The following is a 26,781-nucleotide window of genomic DNA, read 5'->3' as shown; positions in this document are numbered from 1 at the left end:
GGCACTATTACACGCTTTGCTGGGCCCCGTTAGAAAGAGCCGCTGGACATGGGGCACCTGCCGGCTGCAGATCCCGGGGCTGGTGGATCGTCAGCGACAATGGCAGGGTCGCTACATGGGGTGATCGCTCCTAGCCAGTCACGCGGCCCAGGAGCGCACAGCTCACCAGGGGCTGCAGTGGGTGGGCCTGGGGGGGTGTTGCTCTGCAGGGGGGGGACAGGCATGACGAGAGGGGGGCAGGTAGGAGCTCACAGCATGTGTGGACAAGTGCTGAGAAGGGGTGACGGACGTGTAGGGCGGCGTGGTGCAGGGGGTGTGTGTAGCTCCCACAGCCGTTCAGACAGCGCCTGGCCCAACGTGCCAAGGCAGCACGGGGCGTCTCGCCGCTGACTCGGGGGCGCTTTGGCTCAGGCCCAGCAACAGGGTCGGGAGGCAGGGCAGGGAGATACCGGCCAGCGCTCTGGGTAGGCCCAACAACGGCGTCCGAGCAGGACTGGGGCCCCTGACCAGGGCTCCCGAAACACTCACAGGCCTGCGGGGGCGTAGGGGAAATGAGCCTGGTCGCCGGCTGAGAGCGGGAGGGGGCTGCCCGGCTGCCCCGGGTCAGTGAGGAGAGGCGCAGCGGGAGAAGTGGGGTTAGTGTAAGTGAAGGGAGGTGTGAAGGGGGGTTGGTATAGCCTGTCCCCTCCGGACAGCACACGGCAAAAGGGCATGGGGCGTGTCTTGCTGAGAGGGGAGGGGAACTTGGCCCCCCCCCCCCCAGCTGCTAGTTACTGCAGGGCAGCTAAAGCGTGATTATTGCTGGTCCCTGGGCAGTGCGGGCTGGCGTTGCTGGGCGCACCCCTCTCCCAGGGACACACGCAGCCATGCATTAGTGCAGGCACAGAACTCGCTCGCTAGGCAGCGCCGACGGCTCTGTGGGGCGCAGGGCCCAATCCTGCTGTCATTGGGCTTCGGGGCAGGCCCCTCTTGGCTAGCTTTTCCCAGCTCTAACCTGGGCTGCCTCATCCAGACCCCCCCCTGGCCCCCACCCCGCACAGTTGGCTTCCCTTTCATACTGCCTAGCCCCAGTGCGCCGGGGGCGCGTGCCCTTCAATCGGGGTTTTTCAGCGGGGGCTGGGCAGGAGCCGGCTCCGTGCAGTGTGCGACTTCACACACCCAGGTGCTTTCGCTCCACGGAGAGACGGCCTCAGGCCTTCCTCGCCGTAGCTTCACCAGCTGCTCTGGGAGGCGCATTTCACCACATCGCTGTATACGTAGCACACGCGAAAATAAAACTGCCAGTATCCCACGCAGCCTGGCCTGTCTGTGTCCTTTCGCGTCCAAAACACCCAGCCAGGAGTCACACACACACACACACACACACACACACACACACACCACACACACACACACACACACCCACACCCAGCATCTTGTGGTAAAATGAAAGGGTCGCTCAGACACTCCCTGGGCTTTGCTCATGGCATGGGCAGTCCGGGGTTCGCTAGTGCCCGGGGGTGGGGGGTCTGTGGGCTTCTGGCTGGTGCATGGCATAGCAAAGGCCGTGCTGCAGGAAGCAGGTGGACCCTGCCCCAGGCTCCCAGTTTCTGCCTGTCCCAGTTCCCTTCCTGTCCAACAGCAAACCTCAGCCCTGGACCCATCCGCCCCTCCCTGGACACCCATCACTGCCTTCTTCTTGGCTTGCAGGACGGGTGAATGGATGCATTCCATTGGCCGTCTCTAGCGCACTCAGCGTGTCACGCTCTCTCTCCCCCAGCCCCTCTAGACAGCTCTAATGGTGCAGTCTCTCCACAATGACAAGACAATCTCTCCCACTCACACCCCCTAGAACTGACCCACACACACACACACACACTGCCTGGAGGAGCAGTTGGGGGGAGGGACATGGTGGCGCTGGCCCAATCCAGTGGTAGCCCGGAGGAGCTGGGGGAAGATGCCGGAGCAGCTGTGCCTGAAGATGCAATTGTCATTGGCATGGCAACGTGCGCCATAGACTGGGAGAGTCTCACCAGCCCCGGCCCCTCTCGCTGGGCCAGGCGTCCGCCCTGCGAGGAGCAGGCACTGGACTGCATCGCTACCGTAGCTGGCTCCCAGCCAGCCTGTTATAGCCTGAACCTGCAGTGACGAGGAACGGCCACCAGGTGGCAGAAAAGCTGAATGAGCATCTCCCATTGTTTCACGCCCCCCCCCCAATATTAATTTGGGGTTAGTCTGCTTTGAACATCAGTGTCAGAGCCCCCAGCAAGGGGGGCGAGGGATGGGTAGCTATAGGACTGTCGTCTACACTAGGGAAATGAGCCCCTACTGTCCCTAGAGTACGCTGGCCACCAAGCGTCAATGGGGCCAGGGGTGGATTTGAACCCGTGTCAGCCGCAGCGGGAAAGATTTGCCCCATGTCCCTGGGGCGGGGGGAAGGCTGGGGCTGAGCTGGCTGGAATGCACATTAGGGGCCCCCCCTGAGGGCACAGAGGAGCCGCAGCTCAGTGCTGGGCACAGGGAGACGCTTGACCAGTAATGGCAGCGTGCATGTTTGCAGTACAGGGGCTTTCCTGCTCTCCCCTCTGACAAACCGGATTGAGGAGGCTCTTCAAGAGGGGCTTGTGAGCTGGAGAAACGACCCCCTCGGTATCACTGCACCGATTTGATTCTAAATAAGAGCCCAAAGCAGCCGGTGGGATGTTGCAGGAACCTCCTGGACTGCACCTCGCTGTGCAATGCCACCCCCACAGCCCGGACGTGTGTGGGAGCCTCTCTTCCTGACCCCAGATGGTGATCGGCTTAGGCCTGACATGTGAAGTTTGAGTCGTCTTGTAATTTGATTCCAGTTGCTGTGCCTGCAGATGCTATTCTTACCCACCTAAAGCGCGAAGCCTTTTGAACTGTGCTGTTTACCACCATAACACCCTGTAGCAGTGAGTTCCACAGATTTTTTTCTGTTTTTGGTTCATCCGAATTCTAGTGTAAAGTCCTTGGGGCAGAGGGCCTTTGCTGTCTCTGTGTTTTGTGAAGTAATCTGTACTTATGATGCTCCAAAAATAATAATAATAAATAAGACGAACAGTGCGGTTCCCTGTGTCTATCTGAAATGGGTTGCCTTTGATTTAATCAAATACCCCTCCTTTGCCCTGGCAGGCTTGGAGAATGCAGCTAGCCACCCTTCTGTAGTGCTTACCTTAGTTTGCATACCCTGCTAGAGCACTGCACACCTGCCTGGCACTGGTTGGCGTTGAAGTGCTGTACACCAGCTAATGCCTCTCTCATGTGCGTGTATGAGTGTGTGAGTTTATGCCTTTGTATGTAAATTCCTTACCCACGTGCACACGTGTGGCTTTGCATACAGGTACGCGTGAGCGTGCGGTGTGTGTACGTGCACACCTCTGTCTTTGTGTGCGCTCTCAGGGGTCGGGCGCTCTGCTCACCAAGGGGCTGTGCTGCCTCCGCCCCTTTTCTCAGCCAGAAATAAATGTCTGATGTAACATGGATCAGCGCCCGGAATGTCAGCTGTGGCCCAGGCTGAGCGCGAGCAGGGCACCCAGGGGGTAAGAAAGACACAGGGGCTACAGGAACACGCTGGGCAGGCAGCATCGGGGTAGGTGTATGAAAGCAGCTAAGGAAACCCAAGGCAAGGCCTGACCCCGGCGCGGGTGCAGCGGGGCGGCACCTTTCACCCAACAGCATCGCAGCAAGACGCAGTCACACCGTCAGGTATGGAAGAGCTTGGCTCGGAACCGGGAGCAGGGGGTGCCGGCATGGGGAGGGGAGAATCGCTACGTTCAGAAACAGCAGGAGGGATCTCACGCTGGGGTTTGACCCCTGGCGTCTCCATCAAGGGGCAGGCTGTTGTTTCCTCCCCTTTCCCCCTAACTTGTTATTTAGTCAGCCTCCGTGTAGATGGCTCAGCTCTGCCTCACTGCACGCTGGAAACTGGCGAGTCCATGGGACGGATTTGAGCTTCTTGTAGGGTACAAGTTAAAAGGGAACGGATGTCAGGCTTAGATGGCACAGGCACCGTAGTGGTAGGAGCAATTGATCAGATGCTAGCTCCCCAGCCTGCCCGTGTTCCAAGCATTGCACTAGAGTCTCGTATCATGCTTTAGGGTAGCAGTCAGCCCAACGCTGCATAGAAGGAACCAGGCAACATTTCGTTCACTTGTGAAACTCACCACTGCAGGGTATTACATCAGACATCTTAGCAAACATTAACCATTAAATGCGCAGCCATTTATGAATAAAACGGGCACCTGCCAGCTAATCTAACAGTCACAGGGTCTCTTGATTCGGGGCGTAAGCTGAGGGGGTAGCGGCGATCAGAAAGCTTGATGTCCAACGCAATGCAACGTCCTTGTGTATGTTTTGAACACCATCTGTCACACAAGAGGCTCCCCCTGCAATACCTTGCACAGTTTAATGCAGGGTGGAGCAGTGTATCAATTACAGCGGGCCCTGGTGCAAAGCCATTGCCTAGAGACTACATTAAGTGGCTCAATCACAAAGCCAGCAACGCAGGGCACAATTAAGAGGCATGAGCAAGGAGCAAAGAGATTGCAGATGGCACGTTGCTGTAGGAGGTGGCACCAGATGGCAGGCGCTGCAGAGAAGGCGCTCACACCAGCAATGGCAAATCGTGTGAAGGGTGCGAGAGACGGATAGTCTGAGAATAGTGGAAAGGGATGGGGAGCACACAGGGCCGAGGATGTGGTCACTTGGAACAGCTCTGTCGTGTTCGGAGACATGGTGGGCTGGATCCTGACATGAATGGGCGATGGCTGCAGTGAAGTTGGGGTGATGGGGTTTCATGATACAATTTCTATGCCCATAAAGCAGAGGGGCCCCTCCTTTTCCGCCAGTTGCATTCCTTCTGCCCAACCCCGTTTTGTGCCTGTTTTCCCAAAGTGAGCAAAGCTGGGCCCTAGGGTAACAGCTTGCAAAAGGCCATCACACGAAGCTCAAAACCCCACCTAGGATCCGTTCCTCCCAGGGACGGCGTCACCGGCACACTGGGGCTAACATGCTAGGGGCAGCCAGGGTCTGCCGTGATGCGTGAGCCCTGCTGGGCTCCTGCTTTCTCTTCCAGCCGGGAACATGTTCCCAATTCTGCACTCAGACCATGCCAGAGAGAGAAAAATGCAGGCGACGGCCCTCATGCGAGATCTGGCGGGAGATGGTAAGAGACGCCTTGTGCTAATTTCACTCATGGCGTAGCCCCAGAAGTGCTGTTCCCATTGAAGTTGGTGGCATCCAATCCACAGGAGCTGAGCCAGTTCAAATGAAGTCATTGGCAAACTGCCCTGGACTTCAGGAGTATGAATGTTACTGGGCTCCTCTTGGACCTTTCAAACGAACCAACAGGACAGTGTCAGTTACCACCAACGGGGCCCCTACACCAGATCGCTCGAGGTTATTCTGAGCCCTTCGTGACGTCAGGATCCCCTTATTATCCTCCCTTTTCATTCCCCCCACAAGGCCTCCTGGTCCCCCTCTCTTTGGCTGGATGTGGCGCCCATCAGTGCAGTTTCTGACCCAGCCTGAGGGGCACGGCAGAGCTTTGTAGATATTTGTTCCTGCTAGGGGCTGAGGCGAGCCAGCCCTCTCCACACCTCTGCCCAGAGCGAGGTACTACCGGATCCCCGGCAGGGCATCCCCTGCACAGCCACTCGCGCTCCTCCGTTGGCCCCTAGCGCCCTCTTGCAACACCTGTGCTTTCACTGCCCTGCTCTGTGTGTGTCCTCAGTCCCCCGGCTGGACCTGGGGAAGAAGGTCAGCACCCCCCAGGACCTGATGGTGGAGGAGCTGGCGCTGCAGAAAAACAGAGGGTCTCAGCTGTTCCAGCAGAGGCAGAAGCGGGTGCAGAAGTTCATCTTGGAGCGGCCCACGCGCTACAGAACCGTGAGTCGCCGCGCCCTGGTGGGAACCCAGATCTGAGCTGACACTGTCGGGCCAGCGTGACGGTCACGCTCTTCGCTGACAGACCAGGGACTGCAGAGATGGGGGGCGGAGGGGGTGTTTGCTCCTCTGTGGATGGGCACAAAGCAGGAACTGTAACACTCACCTGGGGTTACGTCAGCACCCGGGCATCCCCTCCCTCGCCCTTTGCCGGAGCGCACATAAAGTATAATTTGAGGAGGCCCCCCATTGTAACCGCACATCCAAGGAGTGTGAGGCGGAGGCAGCCATCTTTGTCGTGGCACGTGGGTCACGCGCCATGAGGCGAGCGGGGCTGTCGCCATGGCGGGGGGTGCTGCCCGCTGCGGTGGCCAGCGACTGCATCAACGAGCCCCTGGGCAGCGCCAGGGAAATTGGGCTCTGAACCCCCTCGAGCCGCCGGCCCCCTCAGCTGACAGCAGGCGCCCGGCCCTGGGGCTGCGTGTGTGTGCGGGGGGCACCGTGCTCCCCTCAGAGCGCGCCGTCACTCCCCCCCCCGTCCTGTGCAGAGTTCAAGCAGGACGGCAGCGGGCGGCTCGCCTGGTGCGTCTGAGGGGGACCCGGCGGGGAGAAGCGTTGCGAGGATGGTGAAGGTCACCGAGGCACCGCTAGCGATGGATGGCGCTAGCCTGTCGGGCCGGGGCCAGGCTACTGAAGTAGCCTCCCTGGCAGCTCTAGGTCAACCCTTTGCCTGGCGCCCTGGCACGTTCCCTGCGTTCGTTAAGCAAGGCCGTGTTTGAAAGGGCCACACGGGAGCTGGCAGGCTGGTGTCTTCCTGCCGCGCTGGCATCCCTCCGGCAGCGGGCGCGCCTGCTCTTTGCATCCGGGCGCGTTGGCGAGTGGTCCTGTGTGCCCCGCTGTGCACGCTGGCCTGTTCAGTTGCTGCTGTGTTGGAGTCCCCCGGTCCCTCCAATTAGGTACCAGAGCAGCTGCCCTCCCATTGAGCCGGCAGCTGGAAGAGCTATTCCAGACCACTGGAGTGGGACGAAGGGGAAAGGTATTTCATCCCGATTTCATTTTCCCCTTCCTGAATGAGACAGGAGCCTCCAGGAGTATCCTTCCATGGCTGGCTTGAAAATCCCACTGGGGCAGGCAAAAGTGAAGCAAGGTGGGCGTTTTCCTCCCAGAGGCTCACCACGAATTCACCACACAAGTGTCTTGGACAGGACCAAAGATTAGCAAACCGGGGGTCAGGAGGTCCTCCCTGAGGGCCGCGCGTGGAACGGTGTGAGGTCCTGGGACTGGCGTAGCAGGGGGACACTGCAGCAATGCGTTACGCAGCACCTGTCCCCACCAGGACTGCTTCTACTAGTGCAATAACCTCTGCTCATTCCTGAGCAAAAAGGTTATCAGCATTCAGTAGACGTGACCCTAAGTCTCCTCTGCTCCCCTTTACTACTCCAGCTTCTCCACCAGACCTTACCTCAGCCACCAGGGGCAAAGCAGAGCAGGCCTCCCCTAGCACCCTCTTCACCGCCTTCTCCCATTGTGCTTTCCTCTCTAGTCTGCCGAGGGCAAGGAGAACTATCACACAGAGCTTCACGTGGCCGCAGCAGGCCAGGGGGGCCCCCCGCAAGTGCCCAAGAAGACAAACAAAGTCTTACAGATGAGTAAAGCCCTCAATCCCGGTGCCCTGGCCCCAGGTAAGGAGTTGCTCAAAGAACAAGAACACCATGATGTAAACGAAGCGATGAGGAGCCAAACCTGCAGAACTTGTTAGCAATAGAAGATGTGTGCCCCCCTACCCCCCATGATTCCCAATGCAGAATGTGAAGGGCCCTCCCTGGTGTGAATGCAGGGGTAACATGGGATCACCTTAGAATTCGCTACTCCACCTAGAGCCGAGCAGGGACCAGCTCCGCCTTGCCATCCCGGGTGGCACGGAAAGCACCCCCCAGATGGCACGTGCAGAGATGTCGCCTAGTCAGCAAAGCCAAAGCGGTTTTTTCCAGTGGTTTTTGGATTAAAAAAATGGAACTTTTTTTTGTGAACAGTGATTCATTTTGACCTAATTTTTTCAGGTATTTGTCAAAGAACTGATAACCCAAAATTTCAGGGTTTCGACAAGAGAATGCCTAAGAAACATGTTGATAAAAAGAAAACAATTCGTTTTTGTCTACATTTTTCATGGGGAAAAAAATGTCCCGGCCAGCTCTCTCGCTCTGCCGGACCCGTTCACTGGCCGGGCTAGTTCCTGTCCACACGAGGCAGGCCTGCTCAGTGGACGCTGGCTGGCTGCTACCTTGCAGGCCTGCTGTAGTAACAAAAGTGGTGTCTCCCAAACCCAGGTTACTCTGGCCCTCTGCACGAAGTTCCCCCAGAGAAGTTCAACTTCACGGCCATCCCCAAGGGCTACTCTTCCCCTTGGCAGGAGTTCCTCAGCAGTGAGGACTACCAGGCGGACAGGGAGAGCCAGCTGCCTGATGTGCCCCGGAAACCCAACCACTCTGAGCTGAGGAGCTTCAACAGGTAACGGTCACCTGCCACATGCGTCACGTTTACTGTGATATTCTGGGAATTCTGAGCTTATGGCGGACTCGGCCTGGGGCGTGGGTCAGGCTAGAAGATGAGAAGGCAGCTGGAGACCTCTGCTAAGAGCTGCTGCTATTTGCAATTTTCTCTTGCAAACCTATTCTAGCTGCTAGTTGTCGCAACAGCCCCAGGGACAGGCTGGGCAGGACAGGGGTATCTTACAGCACAAAAACGAGATGGGGCCGCCTTGATTTCTCTGCAGTGGGACAGACAGGACACCTGCACTTCTTGAAATCATAACAGCTTCCACCTTGGCTATCCCATTGCATTCCTGCGTGGCTGCTCCTCGGAGGAAGCAGACACCAGTGAGGCTGCAAGAGGGAATATAATACTGAGGACACAAATGGGAGTTCTTTAAGGTGACCTGCAAAATGAAAATAAATACAGGCTTGTGCCCTCTTTATACCCCATGGAGAAGCAACATAAATCAACGGGCCCAAGTCTAATTCTTTTCCTTCAAGGGGCAGCTTCACCAGAACAAGGGAAACTTCCCGGAGGCCTTCCAAAGCCCCTTCCTCAAAGAAGCCCTGAGCTCTAAGCCCAGCCCTACCCCTGGCTTGTTGGGTGGCCTTAGGCAAGTCACTTGACCTCACTGTGCCTTATTTCCTCGCCTGTCGCCCAGAGGTGAGAGCGCAGCACCAGCGTTTGTCCCGTGGCGTCGGGAGGACTCGCTGCCGGTGGCACAGTGCTCAGGAGACGTAAAGCACTGCAGAGCTGCACAGGGGTTCCTCTCTCAGAGCAGCCTATGTTCCACCCTCGTTAGACCACGGCCAAGCTACGCGACAGCTCCCGCGCTATTTTAGTTTTCAGAAGGTGGCGAATAGCTGCAGAAGCAGCTAGGACAGTAGGTTAATCCTTATGGCACTACGTTTAATCTTACTGTTTGTTACGCCTCCTCAGATCCTGGCCGTTAAGGCAGGGGTGGGTTTGGGACGTACGGGAATGGGAGCCTGCCCTGGAAATCTCAGCGTTCTGCAGAAAACAGGCACGGGGGGCCAGTCGGGCGCTCTCACTGCTGAGTCAGTAACGAACAAGTAACCCAGGGTGGCGTTGGGAGCACTGGACTGACACTAGCAACATCTTTTAGCTGAATCATAAAACCAAGACCCTGACCCCTTCTGGTCACTGAAGATCCAAAATCCCTTTTAATGAGTGTAGAGCTAGTGTTCACCCTGATCCTCCGGCCAAACTGCTCTTTGGATCATTACATCCTGCCGCCCTGAACTCTTGCTGTGCTTTCAGCTGGGTCCAGCTTCACGTCTTGCCCTAGGACGTCTTGCCCAGGTTCCTCTTCATGTCTTGCCCTAAGTGGCTGTGCAGTGTTGGTCTGGCCGGTTAAACCACTGCCTTTTTCAAACCCTCCGGTGGCTGTATTCATGGCGTGCAGGAAGTCGCTGCCCTGCTTTGTTGTTGAGATGAAAGGCGTTGTATAAACGTAAGATATTAACGATGGACTCGCCAACCCCTTCCCATGCTAAACCCTGGGTAACTAGCAGGGAGCGCACCAGGCAGCTAACAGAAAGTAAGGCTGCAATGGAAGTGATGCCGGCAGCCAGAAGCAAAGGGTGGAAAAGCCAAGGGGTTTCTATTGTGATTTCCTGAGCATCTCACCTCCGCTCCAACTTATTCAAATATTGAGAACTTTTCCCGTCCCCAGGTCCCTCGGGCATACACTGTACAGGGAGAGTGAGCGTCCTGCTGCAGTCACTTGCTCATTAGTTTCTAGGGTTGGTCATGGTTCTCTGCCCCTTGCTCACTATTTATTTCTGGACAGAAACTCAAACAGGGGCATGGTTCTATGCGATGCAGCAGACTGCCTAGCTTCACCCTGTGTTATTTTCCCTCTGACGTGCTGCTGTTCTATTTAAAGCCCTAACCTGATATCTAATATAGCTAGATGCTAATTTAATGGCGAGTCGCTCACCTCCATTTTAACTCCTCAGTGATGCATAAAGTGCCAGGAAACTGAATTAACAGCTGTCAGTTAAAAAAAAATGTGATCCTTGTGGATCTAAGGTCCTGATTTTGCAAATCACTTCATTTGATCTCATCCCTACCTCCTTCACCCCCTCCAAAACAAATCTAACCCAAAGCTGTTAGGGAAATGGATGCTGCCTTTGTATTAAACTGTCCTGTGAGAAGCCAGAGATCCTGCCTGTGAAGCAAGATGAGCCCTGGAGTATTTCACATTTGTTACAGACCAGTGGAAAGCTGGTGACCTCTCCAGTAACTGAATTCAAGCAGGCTGGTTTAGTTACAAAATCTAGAGGGGTGATGAAAGACTTTGAAGAGGCTCACTCGGATGGTACTGCCCTCCACGAGCCGTGACACAAGGCTTTGAGAACGACCTTGCCACATATTCCTTGGGGAACCGAGCATTTCTGGAAGACGACGTCTTCATTCACCCTTCCCCCAGAAACGGCCAGTGGGGCTCAGAATTGCAACCACCTCCCTGGGACACTGCTGTGAGACACGATGCCACGTTGCTGGAATAACAGGTTAGACAATGTAACAGAGCACATGCTTTCCCAAGCAGATATTTCCAGAGACACCCCACCACCAGCCTTTACCGCCACCCCCAAAACAGAGCTCTGCCTTAGATGAAGGCCTAACATTCAGCACAACCCTAGCGGCGCCACTGGAACGCACATCGGCCCTTGTGTCATTTGTCCAGGAACGAAGGACAGATCTAGCCACTGCTCTAACACTCTCTTTCTTCACGTCCCAAGAGAAGCTGCCCCACAGCGGTGCTGAGAGCAGGCTGGTAAGATGTGCACGACAGCACTGATCACGGGGTGGTGTTCACACAGCTGCAGTCCCTTCCAGAAGACTTCGGTTGTGCGGAAGAGGTTTCACTCTGCTTTACATGGGGGATCAGAGGGTAGGACTTGATGCCCTAAGACCTTTCATGTGTGGGGTCTCTCTCATTCCTCTTGTTCAACCGACGGATGCTGGCAGGGTTGAGGAGGAGAAGGGGGTCATAGTAGTTGTGGGGGCTGACAGCCATCTCTGTCTTTCCATCTCAGCCAAGGCAGCTAAGGTAGGCAGACAAGTGTCTCTGGAGGAGTTTGGATGAGGCCAGCTTACAGAGGCTGAGTCGATAGGAGATGACTCTTTTGATGAGCTAAGGGAAACAGACTGACTAGGTGGGGGGTATTGTGGCAGCTGGCTGGAGGAAGTACGGCTGCTATTCATGACACAAGTTGGCAACGGAGGGCTAGCTGACAAGGCTGCTGTTGGATGCTCAAGGAGCAACCAGCCCCAAGTGCTTTTTCCATCCATGCCCACCAAGAGAAATACGACCCCTCCCTCTGAAAATGCTCACTCTTCTTCCTTTGTGCATGCAGGACTCCTACCCCGTTTGGTGGAGCGCTACTCCAGGACATGTTCCCCGCGGCTGGGTTGGAGATGGAGGCTCAGCCAGACAGCCTGAACAGCTTGGAGCTGGTTTGGAATAGACCCAGCTTTAACAGAGCAGCCCGTGGTTGGGTACAGATTGTACCAGAGAGTGAAGAGCTGTAACGGAATCTTACTCCCTTCTCCTACCCCACAGATGCTTTATCTGCGAGGCTCAAACGTGCTTGGCTTTAAAATGCTGGTAGAGGTAGCCCTTAGCATAGCAGAAGAGGGGAGTAGATATTCTTACCCGTGCGCACTGTGAAGGCTCAGTGTCATCCACTTCCACATATATCCCCAAGCAAGCTCAGATCTAGAACCATTCCTGGACTATCTCCTCGCAAGGTTTTCCTAGGTGCCTATTAATGTGGCAGTGGGACAACTTAGCCAGCCAAGTTCTCACTGATAAAACAAGAGTCCCATAAACTTCCACATCCATCGTTATACGCTGAAACAGTCCGACTGGAGCAGACACACGGTCCTCTCCTGTGGCGGGGCAAATGGCAGAAGAGCCAATTGTCATCACAGTAAGTCGCCTCGCTTCTGCTCTGCTGAAACATTTGACACTAGCATTGAGAGGCCGTGCCTTCTCTGAGAAACCCCAGCTTCAGGGCAGCACTGGAGAAATGTAATTTGGGTGGAGATGGCCAGGGCCAGTGCTGAGGCAGTACGGTTATTAGGGAACGTGAGTGAAATAAGTTACTAATAGCTTTCTGACACATAAGGAGATCACGTTAAGGAAATTACAGCGGGCTCTGTTAAGAAACAACCCCGTAGTGTGGGAGGTTGGCTGTTTGTCAGGCAGACAGATGTACTGCATGTAAGGTAGGGGAGTGCTTGAGACCACCAGTACCTGAACTGGAAGAATCAGGAACCTATGGCATTTTCCCTGCTAGCTACTGGCTACTGCTAGCTACTTACACTTTTCCCACCCCGACAGCTTGCTGTATGAGTTTACACACTACCAGTTTTAATATTACGCCATGTGATTAAAATGATGTACGGAGGGTCTGACGCTGCTCAGATTTTCTATTTCAATAATAATCAGGATCAAACCCTGCCAATTTAAGATGCTATACACAATTTTACCCTTGATGGAGCCCCAAAAACAAAATTCTAAATTTAATTAATTGTCAGTGTGAGAATACAACCCAGTGCTTCATAAAAACATGTGTGATACTACTAGGGGAGTGAGGACATCCTACAGCAAGCAACACGAGCAGAAAGTAGTCAGCAATGGTGTTTTGACCACAACCTTTTAGAGGCACACAAGCGCAGTATATTGAACATCAAATGAAGAATGCTACAAAAAATAAGGCAGAGCAGAACCCATATATGTTAAAAAAACAGTGTCACTAACCCTTGCTAATAAAAAAACTCCAGTTCAGCTACACACAGTCTACATCTGTTTAGTTGTTTTTGTCAAATTCTTATGACTACCCTACTGTAACCTTGCAAAACTAGTGTTTCTTTTTTAATGGGTAAGTAATATATTTGCTTTTGCATCACTGTGGTTAGGCTAGGCAAGTAGGTTTTGCATCCAGCCTGGTAAGCGTGTGATTTTAAAAGGCTGCCGTTATTTGTAAATAACGTAACATTACAACCACTGTGTTTCTAACACTGCTAAGAAGACCACACAGAGGAAAAGCACCTCAGTTAATTATCAACTGAGGAACTCACCCCTGCAATGGAACTGGAACGATCATTCCTCCGGGCAAACTGAACAAGTAGAAGAGCCAGTCTGTGTGTTTAAAGGCTTGTGCCTCTGAAGTATTGTCCAGCTCTGAGCCCATCTCCCTCCCCTGTGCCTGTGAGCTGGAGGCCATGTTTACATTCAGAAATCTGCTTGGAAAAAATAAACCAGCTCTATTTTAAGACTTGTCTCAGTTCAATACTTGTCAAATGACAGTGCTTGCAGAATAAGGCATTGAGTGGCTAGAGTCAAGCCCAGAACAAGCAGCTGCGCCAGCTTCTCCCGCAAAGATCTGTCCATGGATCATCCAGCGTTACCCCAATATGCTATTCTGGGACCCTGCTGAACAGTACCAAGTTGTGCTGTATTTTGATATTGTGAATTATTACTGACCGAGGGCTAAACCTGAGACCAGCGACACTCATTTGCCAGTAACCTATGCCAAGTTTAAACCCACGTCTCCAGACATGAAAGGCCAGTGCACTAACCATGTGCGCCCCCTAGAGTTGGGTACTCTCCTATGCAAGATCCTACACAGTGCCTTCAGTGTCAAGGTCACATTCCAGCTACGCAGGGGCCTGTCCCCCCATTCCAAAGATGAGTGCAATGAAGCAGAACTGGGGCTGTACTCTAACGGTCATAGTCCACTCAGATAGAGGGTTCAGACAATACTCAGACAAATTTTGCCTCTGGAAGCAGGCTCCAAACCTTTGGAAAACCTGCCCCTTTTAATTTTTTTTTTTTTTTTTTTAAACAAGTAAATAAGGCTTTAGAACAGGTCTCATCACATGTTTCTGTTTACCAAAACATATCTACAGATCAGTTACATCAAAGCAACAGACTCTTATATCTTAATATCTCCCACCTGGACTCCTATGCACTGTATTAAATTACATACTTTATGCAGAGAACAGATGCTCCAGGATGAATATTGAACACAGAGCTTTTTAAAAAAAAGAATCACACAATCCATCAAATGAAAAATGGTTTGGTCCATTTCACAGCTGAAGTGCGATTTTACACAAAGGCCACAAAAGCCATAGTTCAGACTGGATGAGCTTGCAGTATTACTGCTGCTTTGCTCCCTGCAGTTTCAGTAACAATCTTCATTCCCCAAAGTGAGGGGCAGGAAGGTCACAGCCTGAACTATCTGAAATAGATGGCTGCTTGAGTGTCTGTCTGGATCATTGCCGGAACTGGCAGTAAGGGATTGTTTTAATTATCTAGCAGGTAATTGACTGCCTATAGGTGCTTAGGATTCTCCACAGTTTCTCATGATCAGAAGAAAAGCAACCAGAAAAGGGAGGGGAAAAAAAAGGTTACAGTAAGTAGAAGGAGAAATCCCTGGAAGTTGTGTGCCTGATGCTAGTTTCCTTTCCCCTTGATGTTATCTTGAAGAGTTCTGGCTTAGTGCCAAAGGAACTGGTATCTTTTTTCAATGATGAATCATTAGTTATTTAACACTGGAATGAATATTAGTAGCAAAATCTCCAGTTAAGTCTGTACAAGAGACCCCAATACACTCCAGGATGTAAATTGCTGAGGATATCAAACTGGCTAAAGAAGTGTGTTTTTTTCCCAGGAGACAAATTTATTTCAAAATGTGCAAAATTGAATACACTGATACGATTGTAATTCCAGTACAATTCATTCATGGACCCTCTAAATCACGTCTCTCTCTGCATGTTCCTCCCTCCTCCCCCATCCATAACAATAAATGAACGATTCAGGTTATGTTAATGATCAGATTAGCTAGTGCCCTGTGCGTGCAAGCAGGAAGCCACGCTTGAGCTCCAGCTCGCCCACAGCTGAACGTATTATGCTACCGTGGTAACAAAAAAATGGCATCTACTCAAACAGTGAACAGGTCAGTGGGGTGCTAGGGAGTGTTGTGCTTTCCAGCGTGGGCGCCCATCCTCTGTGGATCTTGAGAAGGGTAGTGGATGGGGCCTGGGGCTCTCATGAAGGGAGGCGGAGGCCCCATGGTGTGGAACATGTGTGGCCCAAAACCTGAAGGCACAGAATACAAGTGTCAGATTACCAGGCATCCTGATGAAGTCTAACTGTTGCCTATTTGTTATTTAAGCCACCTACACAGATAAGCAAAACATACCTGAGCCCACAGAAAGGGTGTCCCCCCATCTCCCGATTGACTTCCTTTTAACCTTTCTGCCAGCGTGATGGGCAGCTGAAGACGTTGCTATTCAGTGACAGAGCGCAGATTCCAATTCTGCGAGTATCTCTCCCCTGCCCCCCATTATATTATGAACTTCTAAATGTTCTGAATTTCACTACTGAGCATAGCAGAAGTATCTGGATAATGAGACCATCCAATGCGGCTGGACAAACCCAACCCATCCACAGGGGTAAGGCTTTCACATTTTGAATGTGCAAAGAGTCAAATATTGACACTAACGTTCTGTTTGGAGTCCCTCTTAAAAGTCAGGGACACCATGGGGTTTACACTGCTATCAGCTAAGCAAGACGGGCCTCAGCACAATTTACGGGATTCTCCCGGGCACTGTAGAATTTTGCACAGACCATATTACAGCACCAGCAGTTCTGTTTAACAAGGGGCCAGTTCTACAGCCCAAGCTCTTCCATAAACCCAGAGCACACTGAACAGGCACCACACCAAACGACAATAGAGTAGTAGGTAATCTGACAAGTAGGACCTGATTCCAGGCCTCTTTGGTAAAGAACATAGTTCTGCCTCTCCCCACAGAGGGGAGGGAAAGGAATTACCTGGAGGTGGGGGTGGAGCAATGCCAGGAGGTGGGGGCAGGGCAATGTTAACCACAGCTGGAGGGCCACTGGGAGGTAGGTTGAAGTAGTTCGCAGAAGCCTCTTCCTCGGCAGCTGGAGGAGGGGGAAGAGCTGCAAGACCCACACATACCTTGGTTACTGGTGACAGAGATCAGGCAAACTGTAGACAAGGACCCACCCCTCACCCTAAACCAGGGGTTCCCAACCTTTTACTCAGCATGACCCCATTTAAACACTGACAATTTTTAGCGACCCCAGCAGACACGGCATGGCATTGCAATGCTTATGGTATTTATATTTTTCATTTAAAATCATTTTAACGTTTTTTAAAATAAAAAATACAACATTGAATACAAAGCCTAAAACAGCTATTAAATCCATGTATCTGACATTTTACTTCTGCTTTCACTGTGGACCATATTTACTGTGCGGTCATACTGTTAAACAACCCTAGATTTCACGGTTGCTAAACTGAGACTTAAAAGTGTGGGAAGGGGGCACATTGCAGAGACTCTGGGCACTGCTGCTACGTATAGGTATCCAGCAACAGACTGCTGTAATGTAGGCTGTTCTCTGGTGCTGTCTGTTTTGCCATGGGTGGCTCTGGCTCCCAGATCAGCCCACACACCGGAGGATACTTAAAGCCACCTTATCCCTTTACCCCTCGGCTGCAAGTTTTCTTGTGCTGCACCGCTTCGCAACAATTGTCTTCATTCATCTCACTTAGGCCCCATCCACAACATTGTGACCACACCTCCTCCCCACTCTCCTGCCCCAGCAGCCCCACACCCAGCACTGTGACACCCCTGCTCCCCGCTCTCCTGCCCCAGGCAGCCCCATCACACCGAGCACTGTGACATCCCCCATCTCTCCTCCTCACCCCCACACTGTGCCTCCCTCCTGCCCCAGCCCCCAGAAGTGCCTCCACCCATTCCAGGGCCACCACCCCGAGCCAGGCAGTGCTGGGTGTTGCGATGCATCCAGGACTCACTGCAGTGGGGAGGGTGCACAGGCCGCAGCCCCACCCCACGCTGTCCAGTGTGCCCAGCCGGAAGCTGTCGAGCGTCTTTGCAACTCCTTTTTTAACATTACGACCCCAAATGGGGTTGTGACCCCAAGGTTGGAAACCCCTACCCTAAGTGGAGTGCTGCAATTCGGAACTTTGTTACTAGTGTGTATCTAACACGGATGCAGGATGTCAGTGAATCTCTAGCGTAACAGTTGTGATCCCTTCCACAGGCTCTGACCCTTCCACAACAGTCACCTGAATCCAACCCTAAACAACTGGGACCGCCTGCCCCGACAGATGACACTGAATCATCAACACACAACCAGATCTTATGCCACAGGAGGTCTCGATGATTCCAGTGCCTTTATTCTAACTACTGTAACTTTTAAATCACACTGTAAAAAAAGCATTGAGTCACCTGCAACTTCCTTCTAGACAAAGATCCCTTTACTGCCCATAAATGCAAGACTCTCCAGCCAGCTCTTATATGAACACAGGTTCACTAGCTGCTCTGGGAATGGAATGTGCTGCTGTTCCCAGCTCCCAACGACAGAGAGAGCAAACCTAGAAGTGTAACTCTGTTTTGCCTCATGACAGCAAGTCAGATGCCATTCTGTGTTTGAGAGGACAATCACTGGTATGGAACCATTTCCCTTACCTCCAGGTAGTCCTGGGACTGGCTCCAGCTTTATACCGGACTCTGTAGTACCTTCTTTCTCCTTCTCTTTACCTCTTGCTGCTTGAGACCTGAAACCCAAGGAAAAAGCATTAAAACGGAAGAGGGAAGTGGCAGAGTGGGCAGACCCTCAGCAGAGAGAATTTCACAATGTCACCAATCCCAGACCCACTGCTTCAGGCCAACGATCAAGAATTTACGGAATGTTAGCAGCAGGGACTTTGTAAACTGGCACAAAAGGAGGTAATGCTGGTTTTTCAGACAGCAGCATACCCCAAAACAGAATTTCTCAAAGAGACCCAATGCCAATTACCCTCCAACACATCACTCCCCACCAAAAGACAGGCAACCCAGTGAACGTGTTGGTCTTTTAGACACTTGGTTCCTGCTCTAAGACACTAAGGCTGCTTTTGAGTTGAATAAGGACAGTACATTACCTGAAGTGATCAGTTAAGAGCAGATTTTCCAAAAACACTATCCAGGGAAAAATCTCCAAAGAAATAAATGCTTCCCCTCTTCCTCTCCCACGTGCTCACCTCCCCCACTTGACATTGAGTCTGCGTCCATTGACGATGAGCTTGTTAAAGGATTTCTCAGCAGCCACTTCTGCAGCTTGCCGTGTGGCAAACTGGATGAATGCACACTGTTGCCGCTGTACCACGGTTATCGTCCGGATCTCCCCAAACTGGTAGAAATGATTTCTGCAAGGCAAAGACAGCAAAATGGGATTCTGCTCCTCTTCTTCATAAAATACACAATAAAGGTCTCACATGCTCACAGCTTTGTTAGAAACACACTCTTGTAGGAATACCTTAGGAAGACATCAAGTTGAAAAGCAAATGCAAATATAAATATACCTATGTACCTCAGATCGGTCTCAGTGATGGTGTCTCCCAGGCCTCCTACGTATAATGTGGTAATGGTCTTGTCATCAGGTGGGTCCAGACGAGGCATGGTTGAAGCCCGTTTCAGAAGCTTATCAGCTACAGGGTCATTAATACCATAGTAACGATCTTTGATGTTCTGATCAGCCAGAGGATCATCTGGGTCTGTAGGTTTCTCGTGTCTAAAGTATGGTAAACAAAGCATTTCGTAAGACTGAATTATTACAAATGCACCAGACTAATATGACTGCAACAGCCACTTTTTGAAAGGCTGTCTGATGACTCAACAGCTAAAATTATTCAAATAACCACACCAAAATTAAACATAATTAAAGAACCCTAAGAACTCAAATTACTTATTAATTTATTATAGCATATACCACCTAGAGCTTTTAAATAGCAACTCAGACAGCTCAACCATGGTTCCATGAATTTGCAAGAGCCAGGTTTCAAACAAGATATGTTCAGGTCACTGACTATGGGACAGTATAGTCTATTGCATGGACTGATGTCGCAAAGAAAGGCAACGAACAATGTAAGAGAAAAGCTGCACTCATTATGGTGATTGATGTTTCAGCTCACTGCTGAATATATGCAGTATGATCGATAAAGATCTTACTGCAAAGGGATTCATTCACTGGTGATATACGTCAAGTTAACATTCAATTTCAGGAAGCCTTTGACAAGGCACCTCACCAAAGGCTCTTAAGCAAAGTAAGCCACCCTGGGATAAGAGGGAAGGTCCTCTCATGGATGAATAACTGGTTAAAAGACAGAAAATAAAGGGTAGGAATAAATTATCAGTTTTCAGAATGGAGAGAGATAAATAGTGGTGTCTCCCAGGGATCTGTACTGGGACCGGTGCTGTTCAACATATTAATAGATGATCTGAAAAAAGGGGTAAACAGAGAGGTGGCAAAATTTCCAGATGTTACAAAGTTACTCAAGAGAGTTAAGTCCAAAATAGATTGCGAAGAGTCACAAAACTGGGCAATCGTGCAACAAAATGGCAGATGATATTCAATGTTGATAAATGCAAAGTAATGGACATGGAAAACATAATCCCAACTATATATACAAAATGATGGGGGTCTAAATTAGCTGTTACCACTGAAAGATCTTTGAGTCGTGGATAGTTCTCTGAAAACAACTGCTATATGTTCAGCAGCAGCCAAAAAAGCTAACAGAATGTTAGGAACTATTAGGAAAGGGCAGATAAGACAGAAAACATAATGCTACTATATATATATATAAACTGGTACGCCCACACCTTTGAAAACTGCACATAATTCTGGTTGCCCCATCTCAAATATACATTAGAATTGGAAAAGGTACAGAGAAGGGCAACAAAAATGATTGAGGGAATGGAACAGCTTCCATGTGAGAAGAGATTAAAAAGAATGGGACTTTTCATCGTGGAAAAAAAGAGATGATTAAAAGGGGATATGACAGAGGTCTACAAAATCATGAACAGCATGGAGAAAGTGAATAAGGAAGTGTTATTTACCCCCTCCACACAACACAAGAACCAGAGGTCATTCAATGACATTAACAGACAGCAGGTTTAAAACAAACAAAAGAAAGCACTATTTTCACACAATGCACAGTCAACCTGTGGAACTCATTGCCAGGGGATGTTGTAAAGGCTTAAAAAAAAACAATTAGATGAGTTCATGGAGGATAGGTCCATCAATGGTTATTAGCAAAGATGATCAGGGATGCAACCACATGCTCTGGGTGTCTAAGTCTCTAACTGCCAGAAGCTGGGAATGGATGACAAGGGATGGATCACTTGATAATTGCCCTATTCTGTTCATTCCCTGTGAAGCATCTGGCATTGGCTACTATCGGAAGACAGGCTATTGGACTAAATGGACCTCTGGTCTGACACCGTATGGCTATTCTTATGTAATTTTTCCTGCAAAAAATGCTTATCAAGACACTGCATTACTTCCATTTTACTGGAGAATTCCCTACGTTGCAAACAGAGGTGCTGTACCTGACCATTGTCAACATGGTAGCTTTTTAAATAAAACTGTACCTGTAGGGACACTCTTCCCCTCTCTTGCATTCTCCTTTCACCCAAAAGGAACAGATGTGAGGTCGATTGCGTTTATAATAAGGGGTGGTCCGAGCCAGTTTAAGCAACATGTCACTGGTAGAAGTAGCTTTTCCTAGAGCACCAACTGGTCTTGTGCCATCAGAATTTGAAATCTAAGCAGTAGATAAAGAATACATATTTCATTGCTTGTGAAAGGAAACTGATGCACAAGTGAAATAAGTCACCAACAGACTCTGTTACAAATGCATTTCCTTACTTCTCTCTCCATGTTCTGGGTGTAATACTCTTTATTGACATCAGATTTAGGCATGTCATCCTTAAAAGAGAGTCCTGCATCTCGAACCTGAATAGGTAAACCTAAATTTAAATGAAAAACAAAATTAATATTAATTGAAAGCAGAAAGACCAAAAGTGGTTATTATAGCATACATTAAGATAGTGTACTCAAAGAAAGGTGTCTTGAAGAGCAGTCAAATCTGTACTGATTTGTTGTTTTACACTGCAATTAATAAATATCTTTTGGATAATATTACTTCACCTGCCAAGAAAGGCGAACTGAATAAGACTGGAAGTTTGTCTAGTTTCATTGTAGTTTTTTAAAAGCCTCTGCATATTCTACTGAAACATATTTGAATAGTGGGATTCACTTAATCACAAATATAATGCATCCTACTATCTAGCACCACTAATGGAACTATTTTAATTCTTGCCAGCAACAAAAGTGTGCAATATCAAGATTCTAATCCTCTCTACATTGATTCCAACTGGACCTTACTCTAAGAGTCCAAACTCACTTGAAAATTCATAGCAACTCATTAGTATGAGCACAGGTCAATTGCATCATAGCACTAGTGTGTATGGGACGATCTTATTTTAGAATGGATAGAATTATTAGACATGATTTAGTCTTTAATGAGCTGGAAAGTTTATGCACAGACAGGAGCACTATTTGACACATAGATGTACCTTCTGGTATATCCTAGAAGAGGTCCTAGTCAGGTTTGTTCAACATCTCTCTCATACAAACATCTCTAAATAAATATGTATCTTCCTGCCCTAAGTGCACACAGCCATGGAGATACATATTTATTTAGAGATGTATTAAAACTATGCAGAGACAGAAGACAAGCAGAGTTAATCTCAATCTGTACTTCCAGTTTTTGGTAAATTGACCCCAGCTACGCACCATATTCCAGGTCAAGCAGGCAGGTCTGACACACATTCTTCAGCTTGCTACATGTCTGACACACTTCTGTCTTCTTAAAGCGCATTCGAACACCTGGGCACCAGCGAAACACTGTGAAGGGTCTGGCACAAATCTGAGACAAAGAGAGCAGTGACTTGTACCACGCTAACCGCAGCCAAAAATGACACTAACATTCAAATTCTTAGGGAAACTCAACTACTACTAGAGGCTTCCTCCACTTCAATCATCTACCTAACATTACTAACTTAACTTTTCTTGGTTGCCCCATTTTGATAGAAAAAAGTTTTGGCTGGACTTTCTTGCAATGATTTGAATACTCAAGCAACTTTGCTCAAAGCACAAGGCAAAGAACTACTTTGTTCAAGGAGACGTCACTACAGGACCAATACAGCTAATCTGCAGGATATGTTTGCAAATTATATACTTGCTTGGATAGCAGGAGGCCCAGTCCATCTGGCCACAGGTATTTAGGTCCAGAAAAGAATGGCCTTACTGTGAAGTAACACATACACTCTCTGTAGAGAGGACATTTCTACTTCCATTGTATACTGGACTCAGGGAAGGGGAACTGGCTCTCAGTACGTCACTGGTTTTTTAACACAAAGGAGATGGTGGTAGGGAGGAAAATTGAAACAATGTATTTTAACTCCTCCACTGGAGTCAATACAAGGCATATCACTAAAGATTCCTGCTTTCTCCTTTTTGAAAGGCAAAGACTTGCTTGTCTCAGAGATACTCAGCATCAACCACTTGCTGGCAGGGGAGTTACTAAGATCCAGAGGAAAACCAAACTCCATCTACCACTCATTTCCCAAGGGAAAAGTGAAGAAGAAATGAATTTTTAACATGAAAATGTTATTTTGATTAAATAAGTTCAACAGAAATCCAGTCCAGCACTGACCCCCACTGTTACAATTTTTTTTTGAGCAACAGCAACTGATGAATCCAAACTAAGAACCAGCTTTAAGTTCAAACCTCTTTAAGATGACTTTTCTTTTTTCCCCTTTGCTCTTTCTGTAAAAGTTGACTCAGTAACCTTCCCCCCAGGAGTACAAACACTACATCTTTTGGTGCCCACCTATGGATTCTGTGAATCCACTATGAGGGACGAGGTTAAAGAGCAACAACACGTTCTCCTTGGGCGAGAGGGAAGGAGTTTAAAATAACTGAGTTATTAGGTACCGCCAATATACATTATAAAAAGAACACTAAGGTAAAATTAAAGCCCAAATTTAAAGTTTTGTACAAACAGAAGTTGGTTTTATAAAAAATCAATCATCATCTGAACTGTTTTCATGATATGTATTTTACATTTAATTAAAACACATTTTTGTTTGGGTGTAATTATTCTCTTGCAGGGTTTGAAACCTAAACCTTACAGTACTGTGCTCTTGCAAGAGACTGAATGAAAATGACTAGAAACAGAAGTGAATCTGAACAATCCCAAACTGATTTTTTTTTAAAGTGAATAACCAGTCTCAAGTGAAATAAAGGAAATAAACCTAAACACTTCTCAGATTTAATAATTAAGGGTCCAATCCTGATAAGATGTACAATCATCAGTAACTTCACTCACATGAGAGGCCACACTGACTTTTATGGATAATCATTGAGTAGAGTTAATTATTTGTATTACTGTAACTCCTCTGGGGCCTAGTCACAGCCCAGGACCCCATTGTGCTATGTACTGCAGAGAAACAGAAAAAAAATAAGACTGTTCCTGCCCCAAGGAGCTTGCAATCTAAGTATAAGACAAGAGACTACAGATGGATAGAGAGAGATGGGAGAGTACAAGGAAACAATGTGACAATATTGATCAGCATGATAAGTAGTGACACACCTGCAGCTTTACTGTTGCCAAGTTTTTGTAGGCATCACAGCATTCACATGCTCAAGAATTTGCAAAATCCAACCCTTAACGTGTTAATATGAATAAGCAATTGTTTGAAGCTATCTCTTGGATTGTTAGCTGATCGTTTCCATTCCGAATTAAGACATAATGCTGGAAATAATGAGCTAGTCCAGAAATCAACTCTTCCAAAAAGGACAAACATACCTTGCATTCTTTTCCATATTTCTCTTTGGTCTGGAATAAAATCAAATGAAAGTTACTAAAAGAACCACAAGATACTAGTCAATGTTATGATCTCCCACATTACATGCCTTTCTTAGAAAATACTCTAATGCTTTCATCTCTTCCACCCAACTATCCACATGCTGTACCACCACAGCTTCTGTATGTTTTCTCTCTGTCCTGGTTGCACTTGGAGACATCTGCTCCTATGGCTTCCACTGAATCTGGAGAGTCTTTGGAAGGTCAGTGGAAGGAAATCACTTCCAAACCCTTCCATTTTTGATGATGGCAGAATATTCAATAGAATACCTTTAAATCTTTCAAAGAAACCCCTCAGCTTCAGCTTGGGCTTTTTAATATCTGTTTTCTAAACAATGACAAAACATCCAGAGATCTGTAACACACAAAAATAAATCCTCTATCCATCTTTGAAACATAGGTCATATTTGCATTTAAAATTATAGCTCATCAGAATTTCATAAAAACTAAAATGTACTTAGGGAGAGGAGAGTGGAGAAAGGGGGATATTTAGAATGAGACTACACTACATGATTGTACTTGGGTGTCTGAAAAAGGTAAAACAAAATGGAACAGTGAGAGGTACACAGACTTCCACTGACGATGTCAGTGTACTGGGTAAAAGAACAAGGATTTAAAGGACATTCAAGCAACCTCCAGCAGATGATATCAAAGCACTTTTCAAAGCACATTTTAAAGATTGGGCAAGTTATTTAACCTTTCAGTACCTCACATTTCTTTAAGTCATGAAGGTAGTATCAAAGTTGTGACAGAACCCATGTTTACCCCGTCTCCTGTGCTTTAACTATTAGACAAGTGGTCCTGATTGCAGCTCAAGTTTTTAATTGCTTGATTTGTTTTGACCAGGTTCCTCATGGCCTGGAAAGACAACCTCAGCCAATCCCGAAATCTAGCCCTCTTATAAGTGCACGTTCTGCAGCCAAAGAGCAGCACACAGAAGCCTGCATGCATTCTGGCATCTCCCACTTGCCTCATTTGTCTGAGCTCATTTTTAGCCCCCTGAACCAGAGGTTCAGTAGTTAGTCTCACCAGACATATGTTAAAGGACTAGGACTTGAACCAGTCACATACCATTCGGATATAGGGGTTTTCTCCAAGGCACGTCTGACATAGGATGGGGAAGTCCTGCATCAAGGAGGGGAAAAAAAAATAATCAGGATAAATCTCAGCGCTCACTTCACATTACATCTCCAATCAGCACCCCCATGTCTGCAGTCTGCGTCTCTCAGCTCAGAGGCACTGGGCTAGACGCACTAATTTAAAGCGCTGACTACCCCAGGTGGGGGACAAAGGCCCCGACCCGGACACGTCCCGACCAGCTGCACACCGGGGAAGAGCTCCCAGCTGGCCCGTTGTTTTTGTTTTAAAAACACCCAAACGCACATTAGGGTCCCACCTCGTCAGGCGTCCGGACCAGACACCGGCAGGCGGTGGGGGAGCCGCGGACTCCGCTAGCGGCCCCGAAGAGGGAGCACGAGCCCGCCCGTGGTGCCAGGCGCTGCACACCCCCGCGGAGAGAGCCCCTGGCCGAGCACCCCCACCCCTCCGCCTGAGCGCCGGCCTCAGCTGCCCACACCCAGCTCACCGCCTGCCCCCAGCGCCCCCCGGCCCGGCCCCTCAGCCCCGGGGGCGGGCGAGCACCTCCAGGCTCCCTGGGCCGGGCGGGATAGGGAGGCTAAAACCGGCGGGCGGGGAACCCCTCCCCCCCACCGCGGACAGGCCCCTAGGCCCCAGCGGCCCGGGCCTGACTCACCGCGTCCTCCCAGTTCTGCCGGTTGTAGGTGTTGGAGCCCAGCGACGTCGCCATCTTAGAAGCAGCGCGGAGACGGAGGAGGCGGCGGCGGAAGGCCCGGAAGGAAAGAAGGAGGCCAGCGCGCGCCGCTCCGCCAACATCCCAGCGTGCAGCGCGAAGGGAAGCCGGGCCCTGATGACCCCGGCCATGACCCTTGGAGGGCGGGCACGCGCGCTACCGGCGGCGTCCCCTCTAGCCAGCGCTAGTAGCCATAGAGAGGGAGGGCCGCCGCCGCCAGTGCGCGTGCGCGGCCCTTTCATTCGTCTCGCGGGAGGGGGACAGGCGAGGGGGGGGGGTTGGTGGGCCGGTGCCTCCCCCCTCAGCAACCCCAGAGACGGGATGGACCGGTCCGGGGGACCACTAGAGGGGATTCCCCCATGGGGGGTGTCTCTGGGGGAGGGGAAATGCCCTCGGCGGTGAAGGATCCCCCATGGGGGCTGTGGAGGAAATGTTCCGGGGGGGGTTGTTAAAAATAACCCTCCATCAATTAAATTACCCCCCCTTTGTGGCCCATAGTCAGTCACCCCATAAACGTTCCACGAGTGGTGAAAGCCTTCATCCTTGGGCTGGATGCACTGGTGCCGAGAACCAACATCTCTTATGCACCCACATGCAGGGTTAACAGAGTCAAATTTTCCAGGTACCACAGTGTTCGCAGCACTTATAGTCCTGCATGGAATCCAGGTGGCATAATAAGCTACAAATAGAGTCCTCTGAATTTTAGAA

At 49.8% G+C, this 26,781-nt stretch overlaps 2 protein-coding genes across 2 annotated transcripts; one reads left to right on the top strand and one right to left on the bottom strand.

Moving 5' to 3' along the window:
* Positions 1-3,471: 3,471 nt before the first annotated feature.
* On the top strand, positions 3,472-13,194 carry MYOZ3 (myozenin 3). Its single transcript, XM_067566471.1, has 6 exons — positions 3,472-3,708; positions 5,078-5,167; positions 5,735-5,889; positions 7,430-7,568; positions 8,214-8,394; positions 11,805-13,194. The coding sequence occupies exons 2-6, from the start codon at positions 5,086-5,088 to the stop codon at positions 11,977-11,979; spliced, it is 732 nt and encodes a 243-aa protein (XP_067422572.1). The 5' UTR covers positions 3,472-3,708; positions 5,078-5,085; the 3' UTR covers positions 11,980-13,194.
* A 1,039-nt stretch (positions 13,195-14,233) lies between these two features.
* RBM22 (RNA binding motif protein 22) lies at positions 14,234-26,157 on the bottom strand. Its single transcript, XM_067566693.1, has 11 exons — positions 26,017-26,157; positions 25,335-25,388; positions 24,207-24,236; positions 22,130-22,262; positions 21,200-21,300; positions 20,923-21,095; positions 18,863-19,063; positions 18,534-18,698; positions 17,980-18,068; positions 16,292-16,423; positions 14,234-15,556 (listed from the first exon to the last, which is right to left on the bottom strand). Exons 1-11 carry the CDS (start codon positions 26,068-26,070, stop codon positions 15,426-15,428), a joined length of 1,263 nt encoding a protein of 420 aa, XP_067422794.1. The 5' UTR covers positions 26,071-26,157; the 3' UTR covers positions 14,234-15,425.
* Between the last annotated feature and the right edge of the window lie 624 nt (positions 26,158-26,781).

The sequence above is a fragment of the Emydura macquarii genome, unplaced genomic scaffold (assembly GCF_026122565.2).
Source record: "Emydura macquarii macquarii isolate MOO-44397 ecotype Brisbane River unplaced genomic scaffold, CSIRO-AGI_Emac_v2 contig_2768, whole genome shotgun sequence".
Classification (NCBI taxonomy): domain Eukaryota; kingdom Metazoa; phylum Chordata; order Testudines; family Chelidae; genus Emydura; species Emydura macquarii.
The sequence above is the reverse complement of the archived record's forward strand: the minus strand, read 5'-3'. Positions and strand labels throughout refer to the sequence as shown.

Bases quoted from the DNA above. Each gene is read 5' to 3' on its own strand.
- MYOZ3 (XM_067566471.1), top strand. From the start codon at position 5,086: ATGTTCCCAATTCTGCACTCAGACCATGCCAGAGAGAGAAAAATGCAG. The intron at 5,890-7,429 runs GTGAGTCGCCGC...TTTCCTCTCTAG, and splicing joins GGCCCACGCGCTACAGAACC to TCTGCCGAGGGCAAGGAGAA. The intron at 7,569-8,213 runs GTAAGGAGTTGC...TCCCAAACCCAG, and splicing joins TCCCGGTGCCCTGGCCCCAG to GTTACTCTGGCCCTCTGCAC.
- RBM22 (XM_067566693.1), bottom strand. From the start codon at position 26,070: ATGGCGACGTCGCTGGGCTCCAACACCTACAACCGGCAGAACTGGGAG. The intron at 22,263-24,206 runs GTATGTTTGTCC...TCTTTGTCTCAG, and splicing joins AATATGGAAAAGAATGCAAG to ATTTGTGCCAGACCCTTCAC. The intron at 16,424-17,979 runs GTAAGGGAAATG...TGGGTCTTGCAG, and splicing joins AGTCCCAGGACTACCTGGAG to CTCTTCCCCCTCCTCCAGCT.